Below are 23,388 nucleotides of genomic sequence, written 5' to 3'. Positions count from 1 at the left end.
GGATTCTTGTTTTAAAAATTAAATTAATCTCCCAGTGCTCCCCACGTAATGGCCTTGAAATGCCCCCAAACCATAAACTCTGGGGTTCCTGAATGTGTGGCACTACCAACCTGGGGAATCCTCAGCCGCTCACAGCCCAGCCACACTACCCCCAAATTAGGCTCTCCCCAAGGCCCTGTGCTGGGGAGACCCAGACCCCCGGCACTGCTTCAGCCCCACACAGCTTACTGGCCCGCTCTCGGGGAGACTTGGTGGTGTACACGGAGCAGGCGTTGTACTCGTTCAGCTGCGGCTCTAGGAATGCCACTGGCATGGCTGCTGCCAGACGGGCCAGGCACTCCCCGAGGGCTGGCCGAAGCCTGGAAGAGGGGGCTGTGTTTAGCTGCCACGTGTCCCCCTCTTTCGGGTCCTGGGTCCCAGCCCCATCTCCATAGAAACGGCTCCTCCCAGAACCCTTTGGGACAGAGCTGCCATTCATCCATGTGTGCCACTTGTTTTGTTTTTTTAAGACAGGGTCTCGCTCTGTCACTCAGGCTGCAGTGCAGTGGCCTGATCTCGGCTCACTGCGACCTCGAATTCCTGGGCTCAAGCGATCCTCCCACCTCAACCTCCTGAGTCGCTGGGATTACAGGCACACACCATACCATGTCTAGCTAGTTAAAAAAAAAAAAAAAAAAGTTGTTTTTGTAGAGATGCAGTCTCACTATGCTGCCCAGGCTGTTCTCGAACTCCTGAACTCAACTGATCCTCCCATCTCAGCCTTAGGAGTAGCTGGATTTACAGGCACCAGCGCCACCACACCACAACCACACCAGGCTAATTAAAACAATTTTTTTTGGTAGAGATGGAGTCTCACTATGTTGCCCAGGTTGGTCTCAAACTCCTGAGCTCCAGTGATCCTCCCTCCTCGGCCTCCCAAAGTGCTCACAGGTGTGAGCCACCGCACACCGCCGGTGTCACTTAAAGTATGCATAACTTAAGAGTTGGTGGAAACAGTGGCAGCCCCACTCTTGCTGTATCAGTAATCAGCTCAGGAGCGGTCACGTGGACACTGCCAGGGGCCCTCCCCAGGGAACCCAGTGTTGCACCGCACCTGTGCACAGCCCCTATGGTCAGCGCCTCCCCTTCTTCCCCAGCAAGGCCCGCAAGCGCCTGCTTCCCGGCCCCAGACCTGGCGGCTCTACCTCCGTGCCTGACCTGTCCCTGAGCGCCCTCACGCGGCCGCCGTGGGGAACTGCGGCTGCAGCCGTGTGCGGGAAGATTCCTAACATCTACCGTGCTTTTCACCCACCCCGTCGTCTTCTCCTGCTCCCTCCCTTCCCCTCCAACCCCACCCAGCCCCAAACGATGGCTCTCTCTCCTTACTTTTCCACGTAAATGTTCTTGGTGGTTCCCAGGGAGTAGATACTGCACAGCGTTCGGTAGCAAGAGACCTGGACGTCGTCCACTGAGGGAGACAGGGGCGAGGCTGTGGGATGCGCTCACAAGACAAGCCCTCCCCACCCCACCTCCCCTGTCTCCAGATAGGCCCATGCAGTGAGGAAGAGCAAGTAGCTTTACAGCCAGCCTGCCATGTAGTCTTGTGACTTGAGCAAGTTACCAAACTCTCTCTCAGCCTCAATTTCCCTACCTATAACATGGGGATAGTTATAGTACCTTCCTCACGGGGTTGGTTGTGAGGATCAAATGAGTTACTACTTGGAAAGTCACTAGAACGGGGCACACATTAGGCACTCAGTAAAGGCTAGATGTTGTTTCTTCCGTGGAGAGGAGTCATGGCCCGCTATAATAAAAGTGAGGGGTACTTCCTCCAGAAAAAAGCAAACAGACCTGCAATGTTGCTGCAATTTTAGGCTATGTTTTTCATTTTATTTAAAATGTATATATTTTTTAGGGTTGGCGCGGTAGCTCACGCCTGTAATCTCAGCACTTTGGAGGCTGAGGTGGGCAGACCACCTGAGGTCAGGAGTTCGAGACCAGCCTGGACAACATGGTGAAACCCCATCTCTACTAAAAATACAAAAATTATCTGAGTGTGGTGGTGAATGCCTGTAATCCCAGCTACTGGGGAGGCTGAGGCAGGAGAATTGCTTGAACCTGGGAGGCAGAGGTTGCAGTGAGCCAAGATTGTGCCACTGCACTCCAGCCTGGGTGACAGAGCAAGACTCTGTCTCAAAAAAAATAAAAATAAAAGTAAAAAAATAAAAAATATATATAGTTTTAGAGATGGGGTCTCAGTATGTTGCCCAGGCTGGTCTCAAACTCCTGGTCTTAAGTGATTTGCCCGCCCCAGCCTCCCAAAGTGCTCAGATTACAGGTGTGAGTCACTGCGCCCGGCTGGATTCTGATTTATTTTTTAAAAATCAAAGACATTTTGTGGGTAACGAGGGAAATTTAAATATGGTTAGGTTAGGTGTGATAATGATATCGTGGTTACACAAGAGAAGGTTCTTATTCTAGGAAAGCCAGCTGATGAACATTAAGGCATGAGGTTATCCTGGTGTGTGCAACTTACACCCGCTGGTGTGTGCAACTTACACCCAAAAGTTCAACAAAAAACCTAAATATTTTCACTCACACAGTGAAGGGTAAGCACACGGGGCTTTTATTCTTCTTCTTTTTTTTTTTTTTTTTTTGAGATGGAGTCTTGTTCCATCACCCAAGCTGGACTGCAGTGGCACGATCTCAGCTCACTGCAACCTCTACCTCCCGGGTTCAAGCAGTTCTTGTGCCTCAGCCTCCCAAGTAGCTGGGACTACAGGTGTGAGCCACTGTGCCCAGCCAACAATTTTCTTCTTTCCACCTTCCTGTATGTTTTGAAAATTTCAAAATAAAAAGTTGGATGGGAGAAGAACCCTATCCAGGTGCTACTTTTCTATTCTTCTTTTTTTAAGATGGGGTTTTGCTGTGTTGCCCAGGTTGGTCTTGAAATCCTGGGCTCAAGCGATGTTCCTACCTTGGTCTCCCAAAGTGCTGGAATTACAGGCATGAGTCACTGAGCCTGGCTACCAAGTGCTACTTTTCTTTTCTTTTCTTTTTTGAGATGGAGTCTCATTCTGTTGCCCAGGATGGAGTGCAACGGCACGATCTCAGCTCACTGCAACCTCCGCCTCCTGGGTTCAAGTGATTCTCCTGCCTCAGCCTCCCAAGTAGCTGGGATTATAGGCAACCACCACCATGCCCAGCTAGTTTTTGTATGTTAGTAGAGACAGGGTTTCGTCATGTTGGCCAGGCTGGTCTTGAACTCTTGAGCTCAGGTGATCTGTCTGCCTTGGCCTCCCAAAGTGCTGGGATTACAGGCGTCAGCCACTGCGCCCGGCCAAGTGCTACTTTTCTTAACCTTTATCAATAGATTCTCTTTTTTACCATCAAGGACCCTATTTTATTCTTTATTTATTTTAGAGACAGAATTTTGCTGTTATCCAGGCTGGAGTGCAGTGGTATGATCATAGCTCACTGTAGCCTCCAACTCTTAGACTCAAGTGATCCTCCCCCGTCAGCCTCCCCAGTAGTTGGGATTATAGGCGTGTGCCTCCATGCCTGGCTAATCTTTAAAATTGTTTTTTTGGTAGAGACAGGGTCTCGCTATGTTGCCCAGGCTGGTCTTGAACTCCTGAGCTCAAGCGGTCCTCCTGCCTCAGCCTCCCGAACTGCTGGGATTACAGGCATTAGTCGCTGTGCCAGTCCATTTAGGGTCTTTTGTTAGAGATGCTGAGCTCGCATCCTCTTTAACTCATTTGCCACCTGCCAAGGTACTGATGCACGCTTTGCTTACAGCAAGAAATCCACACACTCAAACACCCAGGGACTCTCACAGGCACCCAGGATGGGTGGTGTTGGCCACACTGACTCCCCACAACCTGCCCTTGGGTCAGGAGCCCTTACGGATGACGTCATCTCCAAACTGGTGCTGGGCGATGTGCTGGAAGAGGGTGGTGAGGACCGGCAGCAGCGCCACGGTGGTGTAGGTGAGGTTCTGGCCCACGCCCTTCACCTGGGTGCGCGCCTGTGACACCTTGCCCAGTCGCAGGTTCTCCACCATCTTCTCGATGTCCTCTGAGGCACTCTCGAAGAAGGAGCGGAGGCCAGCCTTCACGATCTCAGGGCCTGACTTCATCACTGTCCTAGAAGGGCAGCAGGGGAACACCAGCTCTGGAATTGGACAGTCTAGGAGACCAGGGGTTGGAGTGGGGCCCGATGACAGTGGGAGTGGGTGCCACTGCCCATGGCCCTACCTGGCATCCAGGGAGCGCGCCAGGATGTGAAGACAGTTAACCACAGCCGGGGCGTCTGTCCCTGGGAGAGGAAGATGGGCCGGGGAGATGGCATGGCTAAGAGGACAGAGGACAGTGCCTCCCTCTACATCCACCCCAACCCCTCTCTTCCTGAGGCTACCCGCAGGCTACATTGGAATGCTACTGCACCCCCACCCTGCCTGGACTCCTACAGCGCCTCCAAACTTCCCTCCTCCCCAGCCTGACCACTTTCTGGCCTTCTTCCTGCCCAACCCTGACCCCACTGGGCTGTCCTTGTCTGGAGATGGGTCTGTCTCTCCCACTGGCCTGGGAGTTCCACTGAGGCAGGCCCAGGGTGTCTCAGTCACTGCCCTGCCCCTGGGATACCCGGTCCATGTCTCCAGGTCCAGAGGAAGAACACAACAAAGGTTGTTCAAATTAAGGCAGAACCTGGGAGCTATTTCTTCAGGGTGGGGAAGAGAGAGATTGGGGAGGAAGACCAAGGGAGCGGAGCCACTTACCAAAGAGAGAGACTCGGTGGCGGACAAGAGCAGCAAGTTTGCAGAAGAGGCTGAAGAAAGAGAAAGGGACAGAAGGCAGGAGAAACAGCGAGTGAGGAGGCCAAGGAGACGAGGAAAAGGTGACCCAATTAGAGGAGACAGGGACAGAGAAGACAAGGAGAGAGGAACCAGGAGGGGGCCGAATGATGGAGACAGGAGGGATAGGAAGGGGCAGAGAGATGGGCAAGCTGGAAAGTCATAGGCAGTAACTGGGATGCTGGGGAGGTGAGGGGCAAGTTGGCCTTTCTTATTATTCTTTGTTTGTTTATTTTTTTTGAGACAGGGTCTTGCTCTGTCACCCAGGCTAGAGTGCAGTGGCACGATCCCAGCTCCCGGCAGCCTCCAGCTCCTGGGTTCAAGCAATCCTCCCACCTCAGCCTCCCGAGTAGCTGGGACTACAGGCATGTGCCACTACGCCCGGCTAATTTTTCTATTTTTTGTAGAAATTGGGTCTCGGTGTATTACCCAGACTGGCCTCAAACTCCTGACTTCAAGGGATCTTCCCACCTCAGCTTCCCAAAGTGTTGGAATTACAGGAGTGAGCCACCACGCCCGGCCTTGAGTTGGCCTTCCTGGACAGGGTGATCGATTTGTCCCAAGTTGTCTGAGAGTCCCACATCCTGGGAAGCCCTTCAGTCCCGGGCACACTAGCATGGCTGGTCACCATAGCCCTTCAGTTGCCTCTGCAGGAGATGGTCAGTACCCAACACCCAGCACCCAGGACAGAGCCTCCACAGGCGAAGGATTACAATACTGTGGGGCGAGGGGGCTGGGTCCAGGGTCACAGGTGGCCCACCTGGTGATCATTTCCTTCTCCTTGTTGGAGGCGTGGCCGCCACTGCCCAGCACTTTAGCCGGAGTGGACAGGAAATAGAGGCAGTGGTTGGTGAAGTACTGGTTGATCAAAGGGAGCAGGATCTGGAGATAGGGTGGTGGGGAGGAGATAAAGGGTCCGGTGAGGGGTGGGGAGAGCCCATGAGTCCCTAGCCCCCCTCTAACTTCTAAGCCCACCTCTCACCTTGGCAAAGAATTTAATCTCCTGTTCATGTGGGGACTTTTCCACTCGCCCGCTGCTGACCACAGCCTCTGTAGAGAGAGCAAACAGGGTTCACGGTGGGTTCAAGGCTGGAGCACCCAGGGTGTTCTGATGGGTAGGATGCTAGGAGCAGAGTTGGGAAATAATGGGGAATAAATTATTGGTATGAAGTCATTTGTGTTGGCTTTGAGATAAACCTTTCTCCTACCTTTCATCTGGTTCCCCCAACTCCTTTTTTTTTTTTTTGAGATGGAGTTTCACTCTTATTGCCCAGGCTGGAGTGCAATGGCACCATCTCGGCTCACTGCACTCTCCACCTCCTGAATTCAAGCGATTCTCCTGACTCAGCCTCCTAAGTAGCTGGGATTACAGGCGTGTACCACCACACCCAACTAATTTTTGTATTTTTAGTACAGCCAAGGTTTCACCATATTGTGCAGGCTGGTCTCAAACTTCTGACCTCAGGTGATCCACCCGCCTCAGCCTCCCAAAGTGCCTTCCCCCAGCTTCTTGATTAAACCCTTCCTGAAGCTGACAACTCCTTGATCAAACCCTTTCTGAAGCTGACGATGGGGAAAACAAACTGAAATGGGTTAAAGTCCTGGAACATGCCCTTCCTCACCCACCACAAGTACTTTTCATTCTGAACTTGAATACATGGCACTGAGTTAATCTGCAACAAATGAATGAATGAACCAAATGAAACAAGAAGTCAATGTAAACAAATTAGAGCTAATTTTAAAATGGAAATCAATTGCAAACAATAATAATGGTGATAGTCGTAACTGATTCTATTAAAATAATAATACTGGCTCCAATTATTAAACACTTGCTATGGCCTTGGCACTGTGAGACATGTCATCCTCACACAGTCTCCTTACAACTTGGAGGTCTGTGCAGTTGGTTCCCAGCCCCCATTTTTCAGATGAGGAAACTGAGGTGAAGTAACTGACCCCAGGTCAATAAGTGACAGAACCATGGCTAGTTATGGCGAACATATGCTCATATCACAGGTGAGGAATCAGAGGTCTAGAGAGGGAAGGGAATCGTCAAGCGGATGTGCAGCACTGAAGCTAGGCAGGCAGGCTTTGAGGCGAGACGTGACAGCGAATCCTGCTCGCCACTCACCTGGAGGGAATTTGGGGGTTCCTGAGGGCAGCTCTCAAGGGGAATGCTGGGGGGTGGTGTCTCTAGGGAAACTGGAGGGGACTGCAGGGCCTAGCTGTAATTCTTAGTGGCCTATAAGAGGCATTGGGAGCATCCCAACAACCTCAGCCTTCAAAATGGATCCAGAAATCTGCCCTGTTCTCACCCTTTTTGCCTCCTGTCTCCACCCTAGTCAAGCCAGAGGGACCCTGTGAACACCAGAATTATGGATCACGTCCCTTCTCAGTTCAGCCCTCAACCCCCAACTCCATCTCACTCCAGGTAAAGGTCAAAGTCCTCATCACAGCTAGCAAAGCCGTACATGATCTGCCCCAGTCACCTCGGTGACCCCGTTTATCTCACTGTCCCCCTCGATGACTCTGCTTCAGCTGCTGGGCATCCTGACACTCACACCAGGGACCTCTCAGGGCCTTTGCACTCACTGTTCCTTTGCCTGTGAGGAACCGATGTCTCCCAGAGATCCACACAGCTCCTCCCTCACCTCCTTCATGGCTTGCCTCAGATGTCACTTTCTCATCAAAGTCTTTCGGGAACACCCTATTTAAAATTACAACTGGCTCCACACTCCCAATCCCCCCTACCTGGCTCTATTGTTTTCTTCTTCCCATTACACTGATCACCTTCTAACACTAAATGATTTTGTTATTTATGATGCTAATTGCCTGAAGCCAACGCAGGAGTAGTTGCAGGGGAGCAGGGTTCATTTGTCATCTTCACTGCTGTACCCCAGCATCTAGAACAGTGTCTGGCCCATAGTAGAAGCTCAATAAACATCAGATAAGGGGAGGACGGATTGAGTGCAGGAACGGGTGTCCTAGGTGAGTCTGGTCTGCAGAACTGGTGTCTGCAGGTGGGGCAGGCATAAGGGGGGATTTCTCCCTACCCAGGTGGGCAATGAACTCCTGAGAAATGTCCATCCAGCGCAGCAGCTGCTGCAGGAAGCCAAAGGCAAACCGCTTTTCAATGGAAGACGAGTCCAGTTCCATGTCCTTAAGGCCTCTGGAGATGCGGAGAGAGGGATCAGCCCAGACACGGCCCTACAGTTTCCCACCTTTCTCAGGTCCGCCTCTGCCCCTGCTGGCCGCGTCTCTATCAGCTTTGGTTTCACCCCAGGTTGGGGCTCCACTCTGAGCCCCCCATGCCCCACCCCACTTAGTCTTCTCCCCTCTCTGGCCCCGCCTCTGCTCCCAGGCCCCGCCCCCTCAGCCTCCGCCCCTTTGGCCCCACCTCTGTTCCCCAGGCCCTGCCCTTCTCAGCCTTCCCTCCTCTTTGGTTCCGCCTCCACTCACCGGTCCCCGCCCCTCTCAGGCTCCTCCATTCTCTGGCCCCGCCTCTGCTCCCTGGGCCCCGCCCTTCTCTGTCTCCTCTCCTCTCTGGTTCCGCCTCTGCCCCTTAAGCCCTGCCCCACTCATTTCGGACTCCTCCCCACCTGGCCCCGCCTCTGTGTCCAGGCCCCACTCCCTTAGCTCCTCCCCTCTGGTTCCGTCTTTGCTCCCCAGGCCCCGCTCCTCTCGGTTCCACCCCTCTCTGGCCCCGCCTCTCCCGGCCTTTGCTGGGTGGGTTCCGCCTGCTGCTCTTCCGCGGGCGTCCCAACCCGCGTGCCTTGTAACGGCGTAGCCATTCATCTGCAGGAATTTCAGCAGCTCCTGGGCCTTCTCTCGATCTCGTGCCTTCTCCTTGGCCGTTAGCGTATCGTAGGGGACCAGCAGGGGGTGGGTCCCACCGCCTGGGGAGGCAAAGACCAGAAATCAGGGCTCTGGGGAAGACCCGGGCCACTCTCACTGAAGTGGTTCCTGCAGTGCCCAGCATGCGTAATTATAGTAATAAAGATGAAGATACGAATAACGGAAACATTGCTTGCTGGTGTTCATCTCATTACCCCACTGTGGTAAACGCTGTTATTATTCCCATCTGCAGATGGAGAAACTGAGTTTCAGGGGCATGAAGGCAATCAGTAAAGCCACATGGTGAAGCCACGGGGGTCGCCTGGGGGCGGCATGGGCGTCCTCACCTTTGGCTTCCAGCTCCTGCTTCTTCTTCCTTCCCCACGTGTTGTGGTAATTTTCCGCCAGTTGTTCTGCCATGGCCTGGGAGTGGATGCAGAGTCAAGGGCTAGATTCAGAGGATGCCAGCCCCCTCAAAGACACCCCATGTCCCCCCAAAAGGATCAGGGCTCTCACCTGCAGCTCCCGGGACAGGGTAACTGCGCTAAGGTCGGGGGGCTGGGGGTTGTAGCCTTCTCGAGGATCGTAGGTCTAAGAGGACAAGGGGAAGATGGGAGGTAGGCTGACGGGCTAGCACGAAGCCCAGGCCAGCCCCTTCCGAGGCCCCCACTAGTTCATTCTACCCCCTCCGCCCTCCCTTGGCTCAAGACCCCATGTCCTCTCCTTAAGGCCCTGTCTCTAAACCACCCCATCCTTCTCTCCTCTGCCCTTTGCAATTATTCAGACCCCTGCCCTCTCCTTTCCCAGATCTCAGGTTTCTGCACCCCTCTCTGGCCCCGCCTACCTCCCTGGGCCCCCCTCCTCTCCATCCCATCCCTGTCTGGCCACGCCCTCTCCTGGCCACCACCCTTGTTCTAGACCCTCCCCGCCTCGTGCCCCTGCCCTCCGCCCAGGCCCCGCCTTCACCTGGGCACTTTGTGATATCTTCCGCGTTTTTTTCTTTTCCGTCTTCTCCTCCTCACCCTCCCTGGCCTTCTCTATGGTCCATTCCCAGGCAATCATGGCCTTCAGGGACTCCTTGATGGGCCAGCGGTAAATCTCTTTGTCCTGGGGTGGACAGGAGGGTGGGGAGTTGGAATGGAGTGAGGGGGGGTGGAGGAAGGACCCCAAAGGAGAAAACCCTGACCACGTGGCTAGGCAGTGGTCTAGTCCAGATTCGAACTCAAGTCTCTTACCTGCTCTGTAACAGAGCCTCCCAAACCCACTCTCCTTATCCCATTAGACACACGAATCTCTGAGAATTTTTTGTTGTTGTTGTTTTTTGAGACGGAGTCTCCCTCTGTCGCCCAGCCTAGAGTGCAGTGGCACGATCTTGGCTCACTGCCAGCTCCTCCTCCGGGGTTCATGCCATTCTCCTGCCTCAGCCTCCTGAGTAGCTGGGACTACAGGCACCCGCCACCACGCCCGGCTAATTTTTTGTATTTTTAGTAGAGACGGGGTTTCACTGTGTTAGCCAGGATGGTCTTGACTTCCTGACCTCGTGATCCACCCGCCTCGGCTTCCCAAAGTGCTGGGATTACAGGCGTGAGCCACCGCGCCTGGCTCCAAGAAGTCTTACTACAGCCAAGGAATCAAACCCACTCTCTCGGACTGTCTACCCGCTCTACCAAGTTTGAGAGAAGGCAAAGTCCATGAATGGGGAGACCTAATCCACAGATCCACTTAGATGCAAACCTGTGAACCTTCCTCACTCCTCCCTGAACCCTCAAATTTGGGGGTTTCATTTTGACCCCCAATGCTGGGCCTCAAGGCCTGGTCACCTTCTCTGAAAAGGTCTTGTAGGGCCTCAGCATGGGGTGGGTCTTCAACTCCTCATCTATGTTCTCTCCATAGGACCAGTTGTTCTGGATCTAGAGATGGAGAGGAGGCAGGGTGAGGGGGAGGCAGCAGTTGGGGACACATAGGGGGGACCCTAGAGGAGCCGAGGACAGAGAATCCTGGGGGATCCCAGAAAAAGCTAAGGGTCTCAGGGAAGGCTGGGGGCTCTCAGGGAGATCTGGGGCCTCAGGGAGGAACCGGGTCGGGGGGAAAGCTGGGGTCTTGAGGGTTTCTAGGATAGGAGGACCCTGAGGTCAACCTTGTCGAAGGCCCACTTCTCATGTGTATACTCCGCAAACTTGTTAATGAAGGAGTCCAGCTTCTCCGGGATGATCACACTGTGGGGGGCATAGGGTCAGCAGATGTTGGGGCTGGGGTTCCGGCCACCCCTGAAATCTTCCTCTCTGTCTCCCAGCCCCCAGGCCTCACTTGAGGGTTTCCACAGGCCGAGGATCAAAGTTGCCTTCAGCATCCACTGTGGCCTTTTTCTCCGCCTTAGATGAGTATGAGGCGTCCACGTAGTCGGGGGGCAGAGCCCCAGCGATGGCACACAGACAAGGCATGGCCATTCGGTAAAGCTCCGGGTCGTATTTCTGGGAAGGCCGGGAGGAGCAGGGGTAGGAGGTCACTATAAGCCTCAGTGAGCCTCGGGACCTCAAACTCACACATTGCAATAATCAGGCCCCCTCCGTGAACCCCCAAACCTGAATTATGGTCCCTCTCCTTGAAACCCAAATCTCAGACCCAACTGTATGCTCAAATCATCCCCATATTGCACTTTCCAAGCTCCCAAACTGGAGGCCCACCCCCTTTTCCATAACCTCCACACTGAAGCCTCAACTCATAGATCCTCCTAGATCCAAACATGCAGAACCCTCTCATCCTTGAACCCCCCAAAATTGGGGGGTTTCACTCTGCACTCCCAATTTTGGGCCCCAAACCCTCCACATAGGCCATTTTGGGGCTCCCTGCTGCCCAGACCTTATGGGCCAGAGAGTCAAAGATGCCCCAGAAGAGTTTCCGCGTGAGGTGCAGCTCCTCCTCCGAGGTGACCCCGAAGTTGGCCCAGCCTGTGGGTAGGCAGTAGTACTTCCAACAACGCTCATAGTGGTTGGTGAGGAGCTGGGTGGGAGCAAGAGGGGGACACACAAATGAAAGGGGAACCAGCGGATGGCAGGCAGACGAAGGCCCAGAGAGACACAAGCATGCCAGTGCTTTTAAATTATGAAGGAGGTGCGGGTTATGCAAATGATATGCTAATAAGGGGGAAAATGGTATGTTTTTTGAGGAGTGGTCTTAGACAGCTTAGTATGCAAATTTAGCATTCTTAATTTAGAGTTAAGATAGGCATTAAGGCCGGGCGCGGTGGCTCAAGCCTGTAATCCCAGCACTTTGGGAGGCCGAGATGGGCGGATCACGAGGTCAGGAGATCGAGACCGTCCTGGCTAACACGGTGAAACCTCGTCTCTACTAAAATAATACAAAAAAACTAGCCGGGCGAGGTGGCGGGCGCCTGTAGTCCCAGCTACTCGGGAGGCTGAGGCAGGAGAATGGCATGAACCCCGGAGGAGGAGCTTGCAGTGAGCCGAAATCCGGCCACTGCACTCCAGCCTGGGCGACAGAGCGAGACTCCATCTCAAAAAAAAAAAAAAAAAAAAAATAGAGCTGGTTGTGTCTGGTGTTGCTTTACACAAATAAGCGTGCTAATGTTAATCCATGGGTACGTAGTGAGTAAATGGGCATATGGATGCAGCAATCTGTGCTTATGCAAATTAACATATCAAGTAGAAACAAAGGCTGCACCCCATGCAAATATATGGTAATCGGGAAGAGGGCCTCCACTATCCAAGATGCAAAGTTTTTTTTTGGTTTTTTTTTTATGAGGTGGAGTCTCACTCTGTCAACCAGGCTGGAGTGCAGTGGCATAATCTCCGCTCACTGCAACCTCCGCCTCCCAGGTTCAAGCAATTCTCCAGCCTCAGCCTCCAGAGTAGCTGGGATTACAGGTGTGCTCCACCACGCCCGGCTCATTTTTGTATTTTTAGTAGAGACTGGGTTTCGTCATGTTGGCCAGGCTGGTCTCGAACGCCTGACCTCAAGTAATCTGCCCACCTCTGCCTCCTAAAGTGTTGGGATTACAGGCATGAGCCACCGCGCCTGACTAAAATGCAAATTTGAAATAGGAGCTGATTTCGATGTATTATGCAAAATAGTCAAGCTATCTGAGTTGGGGTATCTCTTTATGCAAATTAGCATGCAAATGAAAAAATAAGAGAGACAGTGTGCAAATATTCAGAATAGCTGTGGTAATGTTTATTCAAATAAATGCACTCATTTGAATAGTGGAAGTCTGGTGGTCCAGGCATGCAAATAAACATGCTAATTAGGGAAAGTGGTGTGCTCCATGCAAATATATGTTAATTGAAGTGGGGGCTGGCTTACTGTTAAGCAAATTAAACGCTAATTAGGGAACGCTAGAGGCATCAATGAAGCAAAGTGAATGTTCTGGGAATCCTAGTATGCAAATAAGGATGCTAAGAGGTTTCTATGGGGACGCCGTCCTAACTAGTGCAGGTTAACTGGGCTGGGCAGTGCCGACACAAATAAGCCCCGCAGTCGGAGGGAAGAGCAAACCAGTGTGGGCGCGGCCTGGAAACGTACTGCTAAAGATCGCTTGTCCTTACCTTCAGTGGCATCTTGGCGAACTCGTTTAAGATGGGCACGTCGAACACCAGACGCCGCAGCAGGTGCTGCAGCATCGACGGGCGGATGTACCTGCGCGACAGTGCACAGGGTGGTGGGACCTCCCCTCTAGGCCTGCTCTGCGGCCCCGCCCCTGCCCCCGCCCCGCCCTGGGGCCCGCCCCGCCCCGCCCCACCTGCAGAGAGCCATGAGGCAGTCCTCGATGACGTCGCGCTGCGCCTTGGTGAGCGAACGACCCCGGGACAGGCGGTACACCGTGTGCAGCATGGAGTCCACCATGATGGCGCGGTGTTCCGTGCCCGCAAAGAGCGGCGCACACTTGGTGATGAGAGGCAGCACAGCCAGGCACAGGTAGCGGTTCAGCGCCAGCGCCATCTCGGTGGTGCTGAAAGTGGCCTAGGGTGCAGAGGGAGGACATCAGGCCCGCTGCACACCCCCGGGGCTGCTCTGGCACCTGCGCTGAGCTACTCTGGCCAAAGGATCCAAGCTTCTGATCATTCCCCCAAAACCTGCTTCTCTCAATCTCTACCACCCTCTTTCCACCCTATGCCCATGCCCCTACGCCCACAGCCCCCACCCCACCACTTACTACTTTGGCCTATGCAAAATTTCAAACACACACAACTGGTCGATGAGATTAATGAACCCCATTACAGATTTGGCTCTTCTGTAAATATGGATGGTCTGCACACTTATCTCCTCTCTAAGTCTCACCTTTCTTCCTGTAATACATTCTTTTTCATTTGTTAGAGACAGGGGTCTCTGTTGCCCAGGCTGGAGTGCAGTGGTGCAGTCATAGCTTCCTGCAGCCTCGAATTCCTGGGCTCAGGTGATCCTCAGCCTCACTAGTAGCTAGGACTACAGGGATGCACCTCCATGCCTGGCTAATTTCTTTTTCTTTTTTTTTTTTTGAGATAAGGTCTGGCTCTGTTGCCCAGGCAGGAATGCAGCGGTGTAATCACGGTTCACCGCAGCCTCAAAGTCTGTGCCTCAAGTGATTCTCCCACCTCAGCCTCTCTAGTAGCAGAGACTACAGATGTGCACCACCATATCCGGCTAATATTTAAATTTTTTTTTTTTTTTTTTTTTTTTGAGATGGAGTCTCGCTCTGTCACCCAGGCTGGAGTGCAATGGCCGGATCTCAGCTCACTGCAAGCTCCGCCTCCCGGGTTTACGCCATTCTCTTGCCTCAGCCTCCGGAGTAGCTGGGACTACAGGCGCCCGCCACCTCGCCCGGCTAGGTTTTTGTATTTTTTAGTAGAGACGGGTTTCACCGTGTTAGCCAGGATGGTCTCAATCTCCTGACCTCATGATCCGCCCGTCTCGGCCTCCCAAAGTGCTGGGATTACAGGCTTGAGCCACCGCGCCCGGCCCGGCCAATGATTTCTTATAACTGGAGGTCATGGAGATTCCTACTCACCCTTCATTGGAATTCAGAGTGTTTCTTGGTTTTCATTTTCTATCTTTATGATGGTATTGGGGATTATGGTATGTCCACAATCCCAAGAAAAGCAAAAGCAGCTGCTGCTGCTCTACCGTGACCCATCTCCTGTCTCTCTGTGGAGGTGGGGACGGTGGCCAGGCTGGGCGGGGCTGCTCACCGTGTCCAGCGAGGCAGCTGCCCTCATGTCGGGCAGGAATCCCACGTCCAGCACGTGCAGCAAGAAGTCCTGGTTCTCAATGCCGTACACACGGTCCAGGAAGAGCACCATGGACGCCTTGTGGTCCGGCACGAAGGATGCTGACATCTTTGGCTGCACCAGAGCCCCGTCTGCAGGCAGGGAGGGCGGGTTCAGGGATGCCCTGCGGACCCGGCGGCTCCCTCCCCAGCATCACTCCTTTGCCAAGTTCCATCCCCTCCACACCTTTGCCCAGGGTGGGCATCTGCAGTGGGAGGCTGATGATGCCCACAAGGTCCTCCAAGGGCACAAGGGAGCGGAGGATGGCACGGATCCGCAGGGCCTCACCCTTGCAGGCTTGGATTAGCTGGAGAACGCAGGGAGGGAGAGGGGCACTCATCAGGCGCTGGTGCCCCGCTCAGTGACTGCTCCGCTCCCTCCCTTCCCATACAGGAGGGTAGAGCAGGCCTCTTTCAGCGGGCTATCTAGAGTTTCCAGCCCTCGTTCCTCTGCCTGTGCCCCCCAACCCCAGCCCTGAACCCTCTCCCTGTGCCCCCCATCCCCATCCTGACCCCTCTGCTTGTGCCCCCCGACCCCAGTCCCGACCTCTCTCCCTGTGTCCCCATCCCCATCCTGACCCCTCTCCCTGTGACCCCTCATCCTGGCCCCGACCCCTATCCCTGTGTCCCCATCCCCATCCTGACCCCTCTCCCTTTGTCCCCATCCATCCGGAGTCCTCTCCATGTGCTCCACCAACCCGGCTCCGACCTCTCTCCCTGTGCTTCCCCATCCCAGCCCTGACCACTCTGGGGGTCACTGTCTGTCTCCCCCACTGGACCGGGAGCTCTGTGACACCAGGCCCTGGGGCTGTCTTGGTCACTGTTGTGTCCCCAGCATTGCTAGTCCAGGACCACCCATGTATGTGAGCTCACTCTGTGTCATCGAGTGCCTGCATGAGGCATTGAAGGCGGCTGTGCCTGCCCTCCCTCCCCATCCCGCCCTGGCTCTGGGTCTCACATGCATCTCTGGCGCACAGCGTCCGAGCAGGTCGATCAAGGCAGCATAGAAGGACATGATGGCGTGTCCCAGGTGCACCCGGTTTTCTTCAGGTGGTTCCTCACCGAAGCTGCAGGGAAGGTGGGTGGGTGGGGGAGGCAGCTAGGGGCTGAGGAGGGTGGGTTGCCCTATTGAGGAGGGGGCTGGGACACTCACTGCTCGCGCCGCCGGTCCCTGCGGATGCCTGGGCCATCCCTCGCAGGGTCCTCGGAGATGCGGATGGCCTCTTCGATGGCAGCCAGCAGCCCTGAGCCACCCTCACCCCGCAGGGCGGGTCCAAAGCACTCAGGCTTCCGGATGAGCAGCCGCACCACCACGTTGGCGTTCTCCTCCACGCTTTCGCCTGGCCACCCGTGTGGGGACGGGTTCTCATGAGTCACCACCAGATACCTCCCCATGCAGCTCCAGGACCCAACAACTCTAGGGGTAACACCAGGTCCCTGCCAGCCCCACGACCCAACATCTCCAGGGGTAACACCAGGCTCCCACCAGCCCCAGGACCCAACACTGCCAGCCCCAGGACCCAATACATCCAGAGAGGTAACACAGGCCCCTGCCAGCCCCAGGACCCAACACCTCCAGGGGTAACACAGGCCCCAGCCAGCCCTAGGCCTGCTTGAAGGGATCCCTGTCTGGACCCCACCTGTGGCTCAGGGTGTGAGCAGTCATCCCAAGGGAGGTGTGACCAGTGATTCCATACTTCCCCTCTGCCACTGCTACTCCCTCCTCACCGTTGACGAAGACAGCGAAGCGCAGGAAGTCCAGGTAGCGCTCTCCACCGCAGGGGTTCCAGCCAATATCTGGGTATCCCTTGGCCACAAGCATGGGGCAGCTTTGGAGGCCACAGCCTGCCAGGTAGGACACGACCTGGGGGCAGGAGGGGCTCAGTCAGAGACCAGACCCACGCCACCGTCCTCCTGGGGCCCAGCCCTCTGCCCTGCGGCTCCTCAGTCTGGTTCAGCTCTGATCCCTTGGCCAATTAGCCCTGGTCCTGTCAGAGGCCTGTAAACTAGAGCAACTCCATCTTGAACAGGAGCTGAGTAAAATGAGGCTGAGACCTACTGTGCTGCATTCCCAGATGGTTAAGGCATTCCAAGTCACAGAATGAGACAGAAGGTTGGCACAAGATACAGGTCATAAAGACCTTACTGATAAAACAGGTTGCAGTAAAGAAGCCAGCCAAAACCCACCAAAACCAAGATGGCGACGAGAGTGACCTCTGGCCGTCCTCACTGCTACACTCCCACCAACGCCATGAAAGATTACAAATGTCATGGCAATGTCAGGAAGTTATCCTACATGGTCTAGAAAGGGGAGGCACGAATAATCCACCCCTTGTTTAGCATATCATCAAGAAATAACATAAAAAATGGGCAACCAGCAGCCCTTGGGGCTGTTCTGTCTGTGGATTAGCCATTCTTTTATTCCTTTACTTTCTTTTTTTTTTTTTTTTTGAGACGGAGTCTTGCTCTGTGGCCCAGGCTGGAGTGCAGTGGCCGGATCTCAGCTTACTACAAGCTCCGCCTCCCGGGTTTACGCCATTCTCCTGCCTCAGTCTCCCGAGTAGCTGGGACTACAGGCGCCCGCCACCTCGCCCGGCTAGTTTTTTGTATTTTTTTTTTAGTAGAGACGGGGTTTCACCGTGTTAGCCAGGATGGTCTCGATCTCCTGACCTCGTGATCTGCCCGTCTCGGCCTCCCAAAGTGCTGGGATTACAGGCTTGAGCCACTGCGCCCGGCCCCTTTACTTTCCTAATAAACTTGCTTTCACTTTACTCTATGGACTCGCCCTGAATTCTTTCTTGCGTGAGATTTAAGAACCTTCTCTTTGGGCCTGGATCCAGACCCCTTTCCTGTAGTGGTCCTCTCCGCCCTCATCTCCCATCTGGACCACGACACCAGCCTCTTCCCTGTGCTTCTGTCCTTCTGCCTTCCCCTCGATCTGTTTCCCACACACAGCCAGAGGGACTCTGTGAACACCTGAGTCAGGTCGCGCCCCTCCTCTGCTCAGAACCCTGGCCTCCTCTCACTCAGGGTGAAAGCCAGAGCCCTTGTTGTGACCCATGGGATGCCACATGACCCATCTGTCACCTCCTGCCCTCACCCCCACTGCCTCTGCTCCAGCCACAGCTGTCTGTCTGCTGTTCCTCCAACTCATGAGGTTCGCTCCTGCCTCAGGGCCTTTGCACTGGCTGTTCCCACTGCCAAGAACGCTCTTCCCCATGATGTCTACCTGACCCGTCACCTTCCTTCAGAGCGTTACACAAATGTCACTTTCTCAATGAGGCTTTCTCTGGCCACTTTTTTTTTTTAAGGGGTCTCGCTCTGTCCCGCAGGTGAAGTGCAGTGGTGCGATCATAGCTCATTGCAGCCTCAGCCTCGCAGGCTCTATCAAATCCTTCCACCTTAGCCTCCTGAGTAACTGGGACTACAGGTACGTGCCACTACACCCACCTAATTTTTGTATTTTTTGTAGATACAAGGTCTCCCTATATTGGCCAGGCTGGTCTTAAAATTCTGAGCTCAAGTGATCTTCCTGCCTCGGCCTCCCAAAGTACTGGGATTACAGACACGAGCCACTTTGCCTGGCCGGACAGTGATTTTTGACTGTCATATTACTATTGCTTTGCACAGGTCCTGCCATGTGGTAAGTGAACGCTACATATTTGTTGAATGATAATATAACAGCAGCTGACTAACATAACACCACTGACTGCCCCTTTACAAATGCTTTCCTGGATTAAGTCATTTAATCCTCAGAATGACTCCATGAAGTCATTTCTATGACTACATTCATTGTACAGATGAAGCAACAGAGGTCTGGAGACTCTAAGTCACTTATCCAAGGCCACACAGCCAGGGAGCGAAGGGAGCAGAAGCAAAGTTGCTGAACTCTGGAGCCCATGTATTTCACCACTGTACACAGAAGTGCAAGCTCAGAGAGCCAAGAAATGTGCCAAGGCTACCTAGCTGGAAGTCTAGACTGTGGATCCGCCCCCAGCCCGGAAGCATAGACTGCGGCCCCGCCCCCAGCCGGGAAGCTAGAGTGCGGATGGGCTCCCATCCGGGAAGCGTAGACTGCAGACCTGCCCCAAGCCTGGAAGCGTGGAGTGCAGACCTGCCCACAGCCAGGAAGCATACCGTGAATGAGCAACTGGGTGCCGTTCTCTCCCTGCAAATTAGTCTCCTGGTTGGGCACACCATCCAGAATTGCCCCCCAGAATGAGTTCAGAATCAGCAGGTGTCCCAAGGAGCCAGGTAGGGGCCCGATCTCCTCCCTTAGGCCCGGAGCCCAGGCCTGCCCTCCACACCTTTTCCAGGTCCTGCTCCTGCAACGCCAAGGCCAGCTCATTGTTGTCAATGACGGAGGCAGCAGCCACGTCCAGGGGCGTGGAGCCCTGCATGCCTGCAGGGGCAAGAGGTGGGAAGAACATCTCACTCCTGCTTGTCTCACCTCCTCTGGGAAGCCCTCCCTGACCACCATTTATCCAACCTGGATCAGGTACCTCCTCTGGTCTATACTTCCCTCATCCAAGCTCTGACCACTCTGGGCTGTCACTACTGGGGTCACTATTGTGTCCCCGGCATTACTCATTACAGGGCCAGAGCCACAGTTGAGAGGGAGTGTTTATTGAATGACTGAGTGAGTGAGCTGGTGGAAAGTGGGGCAGGCCTGGATAGGGTGCCAGGAGTGGGTTCTGGGTGACAGCCCCTGGGCTCGGGGGTTCTCACCCAGGCCGATGCCGCTGTTCTCCAGCAGGTAGCTCAGGTGGTCAAACATGGAGCGCTGGTTCTGCCGGCTGATGCGGCAGAAATAACAGAGGAAGCGGCAGCAGCTTGTCACCATCTTGGGGAAGCGGATCTCCTGGGACAGGCAGGGTGGGCCGGTGGTCAGGGCCTGCCCTCTGTGGCCGCCTCCCCTGAGCTCCCCAGTGTTCGCCTGGGCCCTTACCTTGGACTCGCCGCCCCCAAGGACGTTGACCATGACCTCCATGACCGTCTCGTGCATGCCCAGCGCCCTCATCAGGTTCGGGTGTTGGTAGAAGACTTTGTTGTTCATGATGTTCCTGTGCATGGGCAGAGTGCGCGGGGTCACCAGGGACCAGGTGGGGCCCAAGTCCAGAGAGGGCCACAGCTACCACTGTGACAGCAGCTGGTATTCTCGACCCTGTCCCTCTGTGCCTAGCACCACCCCCTTTACAGATCTGCAGTCACTCAATTCCTACAGCCAGCCAGGCACAGTGGCTCATGCATGTAATCCCAGCACTTTGGGAGGCCGAAGCTGGAGGATCACTTGAGGTCAGGAATTCGAGATCAGCCTGGCCAACATGGTGAAACCCTGTTTCTACTAAAAATACAAAAATTAGCCAGGTGTGGTGGCGCACACCCGTAATCCCAGCTACGCGGGAGGCTGAGGTGGGAGAATCGCTTGAACCCGGTAGGCGGAGGTTGCAGTGAGCAGACATTGCGCACTTCAGGTTGGGCAACAGAGCAAGTCTCCATCTCAAAAAAAATAACAATAAAAAAATAAAAAATAATTCCTACAGCCACTATGGGAGGAAGGGTCCTTGTTTCCCTCATAAGGAGACTGAGGTGTGCACCCAAGGCGGACTCCTCTAGAACAGAGATCTTCGCCATGCTGCCCTTTGTCAAATGTTGCCCCAGCATAGTGGCTCACGCCTTGTAATTCCAGCCCTTTGGGAGGCCAAGGCAGGAGGATCACTTGAGCCCAGGAGTTCAAGACCAGCCCGGGCAACATAGCAAGACCCTGCCTCCACAAAAAAATTTACAAATTAGCTGGGCATGGTGATGTGTGTCTGTAGTCCCAGCTACTCAGGAGGCTGAGGCAGGAGGATCGCTTGAGCCCAGGAAGTTGAGGCTACAGTGAGCTATGATTGGGCCACTTCACTCTAGCCTGGGCAACAGAGTGAGGCCCTGTCTCAAAAACACCTAGAAAGGGCCTGGCATGCAGTAGGTGCTTAATAAATGTTTACTGTGTGAATGAGATATATTTGACACTGAGTGCTCACTACTACTACCATGATTATTATTATTCGCTCAAACTCATGGAAGCCACAGCACAACCCTTCAGAGCAGGTTTGGCTCTCCCCCGTTTTACAGATGAGGAAACTGAAGCTCAAAAAGGGTAAACCTCAGCCAGTCGCGGTGGCTCAAGCCTCTAATCCCAGCACTTTGGGAGGCCGAGGCGGGTGGATCACCTGAGGTTAGGAGTTCGAGACCAGCCCGATCAACATGGTGAAACCCTGTCTCTACTAAATATAAAAAATTAGGCAGGTGTGGTGGTGCGTGTCTATAATCCCAGCTACTTGGAAGGCTGAGACAGAATTGCTTGAACCTGGGAGGCGGAGGTTGCAGTGAGCTGAGATCATGCCACCACACTCCAGCCTGGGTGACAGAGTGAGACTCAGTCTCACACACACACACACACACAAAAAGGGTAAACGTCCTGCTGAGAGTCACACAGCAAGTGGAGCTGCTACCACTGAGGGTGGAGAGGTAAGGGAAGGAGACACTAACCAGGAGGTGGGCTAGCCGCCTGAGACTGAGTAGATCACCCGGAGGATGGGCCAGAAGTTGGGGAAGGGAATGTTATTGTACCCTGAAGGCATTCATTACCCAAGGGGATATGCAAAGTAAGCGGGCAGGGCGGTCCTCACCCGATGCTCTGGATCATGAGGTTCTCCTCCTGAGGGCCCATCTGCACGATGAGCAGGGAGCGGATCTGGCCGAGGCACTCAAGCAGGCTCATGGTGTCTTCCATGGAGGACGGTGAGATGGTGTACGCCCGTGGCAGGGCACGCAGCAGCTCACCCAGCCCGTCATACTGCCGGTGCAGGAGGCTGAACATGGCCCGCACCAGTTCGGGGCTCTGCACGAAGTCCTCTTGGGCCCAGCGCACCACCATGTGGGACACCAGTTCCTGCAGGGACCCTGGGAAGGAGACAACACAAGGCTTGGAGCACCACGCAGGGCAGGTCAGCACGTGGGGCCATGGACCACAACAATGTGGAAGGGGTCCCCTGTTCCAGAAGCTTTCCCAGTTACTACCACCCCTGCCCTCCACCTGCCGGGAGCAGGCAGGTTCTAGCAGATTGTTTTCTCTTTTTTCTTTTCTTCTTTTTTTTTTTTGTTTTTGTTTTTGAGATGGAGTCTTGCTCATTGCCCAGGCTGGAGTGCAGTGGCGCGATCTCGGCTCACTGCAAGCTCCGCCTCCCGGGTTCCCGCCATTCTCCTGTCTCAGCCTCCCAAGTAGCTGGGACTACAGGCGCCCACCACCACGCCCGGCTAATTTTTTGTATTTTCAGCAGAGACAGGGTTTCACCGTGTTAGCCAAGATGGTCTCTATCTCCTGACCTTGTGATCCGCCGCCTCGGCCTCCCAAAGTGCTGGGATTACAGGCTTGCCCTTTTTTCTTTTAGAGACAGTGTCTTGTGCTGTTGCCCTGGCTAGGGTGCAGTGGTGCGATCACAGCTCAATGCAGCCTCGAACTCCCAGGCTCAAGTGATCCTCCTACTCTGGCCTCCCAAAGGGCTAGGATTATAGGTGTGAGTCACTGCCCAGCCTGGCAAACTTTTTTCTATTCCCCCAAGAATCTCTCTGTTCTGTTTGCCCTAATATCCAGCCCACAAGGGCTTCCTAAAAATTTCAACAGGAATAATAAACTGCACAACTGCAAGATACCAGAGCCGACCGGAAGCACTTCGCCATGCACCTTTGAAGGCACATGTCACAATCCCACTTGTTCTATAAAAATACTGTGGATTTGGCAGGGCGTGGTGGCTCACACCCATAATCCCTGCACTTTGGGAGGCTGAGGTGGGTGGATCACCTGAGGTCAGGAGCTCGAGACCAGCCTGTCTCTACTAAAAATACAAAAATTAGCCAGGCATGGTGCTGCGTGCCTGTAATCCCAGCTACTCGGGAGGCTGAGACAGGAGAATTGCTTGAACCTAGGAGACAGAGGTTGCAGTGAGCCAAGATCGCGCCACTGCACTGTAGCCTGGGCAACACAGCAAGATCCTGTCTCAAAAATAATAATAATAATAATTTAAAAATCTAAACTCGCAGGCAGGGGCTTTGACTTTCTCCCCTCGGCTGTATTTCCCAGCCATGGTAACAGTGCCTGGCCCAGAGCTGGCCCCATAAAAGTTTCCTGAATGTTGCGGGATAAAACCTGTACCAACGTCAGGAAATCTGTCCTTGTTATATGTGGCTAATATACAGTTTGCAAAATAACACATTGGCCCAACATTCATCACAGCTGCTTGTCTAATCCCTCAGCGTGGTAATCGTCTCATCAAGAGAGAAAAGAGAAGCCGCAAGGCCAGGGAAGCCACAGTGGTTCAGGTTGCCGCCATCCCATGGTTAGAGGTTTGCCACTAAGCTGGTAGGCTGTGTCACCCTGGTCCAGCACACATGTTCTACAGCCCCCATCTTTGGAAGCAAACTC

General features: G+C 54.2%; 1 protein-coding gene across 1 annotated transcript in view; it reads right to left on the bottom strand.

Annotated features, from left to right (window-relative positions):
* Positions 1–23,388, bottom strand: part of RYR1 (ryanodine receptor 1) — a 158,709-nt gene that overhangs the window by 73,515 nt on the left and 61,806 nt on the right. The window contains exons 39-65 of the mRNA XM_033226095.1: positions 21,596–21,869; positions 19,870–19,984; positions 19,650–19,782; positions 19,229–19,323; positions 16,650–16,785; positions 16,075–16,261; positions 15,880–15,988; positions 15,109–15,229; positions 14,845–15,014; positions 13,419–13,639; positions 13,225–13,315; positions 11,522–11,662; positions 10,970–11,133; positions 10,800–10,878; positions 10,483–10,572; positions 9,629–9,769; positions 9,179–9,253; positions 9,010–9,085; positions 8,601–8,724; positions 7,882–7,997; positions 5,814–5,881; positions 5,592–5,713; positions 4,757–4,806; positions 4,236–4,296; positions 3,886–4,124; positions 1,366–1,447; positions 229–359 (exon numbers count right to left, since the gene is read on the bottom strand). Coding sequence (XP_033081986.1) covers positions 229–359; positions 1,366–1,447; positions 3,886–4,124; positions 4,236–4,296; positions 4,757–4,806; positions 5,592–5,713; positions 5,814–5,881; positions 7,882–7,997; positions 8,601–8,724; positions 9,010–9,085; positions 9,179–9,253; positions 9,629–9,769; positions 10,483–10,572; positions 10,800–10,878; positions 10,970–11,133; positions 11,522–11,662; positions 13,225–13,315; positions 13,419–13,639; positions 14,845–15,014; positions 15,109–15,229; positions 15,880–15,988; positions 16,075–16,261; positions 16,650–16,785; positions 19,229–19,323; positions 19,650–19,782; positions 19,870–19,984; positions 21,596–21,869 — 3,411 coding nt within the window. The remainder of the gene's footprint in view (positions 1–228; positions 360–1,365; positions 1,448–3,885; positions 4,125–4,235; positions 4,297–4,756; positions 4,807–5,591; positions 5,714–5,813; positions 5,882–7,881; positions 7,998–8,600; positions 8,725–9,009; positions 9,086–9,178; positions 9,254–9,628; positions 9,770–10,482; positions 10,573–10,799; positions 10,879–10,969; positions 11,134–11,521; positions 11,663–13,224; positions 13,316–13,418; positions 13,640–14,844; positions 15,015–15,108; positions 15,230–15,879; positions 15,989–16,074; positions 16,262–16,649; positions 16,786–19,228; positions 19,324–19,649; positions 19,783–19,869; positions 19,985–21,595; positions 21,870–23,388) is intronic.

Source organism: Trachypithecus francoisi, unplaced genomic scaffold (genome assembly GCF_009764315.1).
Source record: "Trachypithecus francoisi isolate TF-2019V2 unplaced genomic scaffold, Tfra_2.0 Lachesis_group12, whole genome shotgun sequence".
Classification (NCBI taxonomy): Eukaryota; Metazoa; Chordata; class Mammalia; order Primates; family Cercopithecidae; genus Trachypithecus; species Trachypithecus francoisi.
This window is presented reverse-complemented; position numbering and strand designations above follow the sequence as displayed.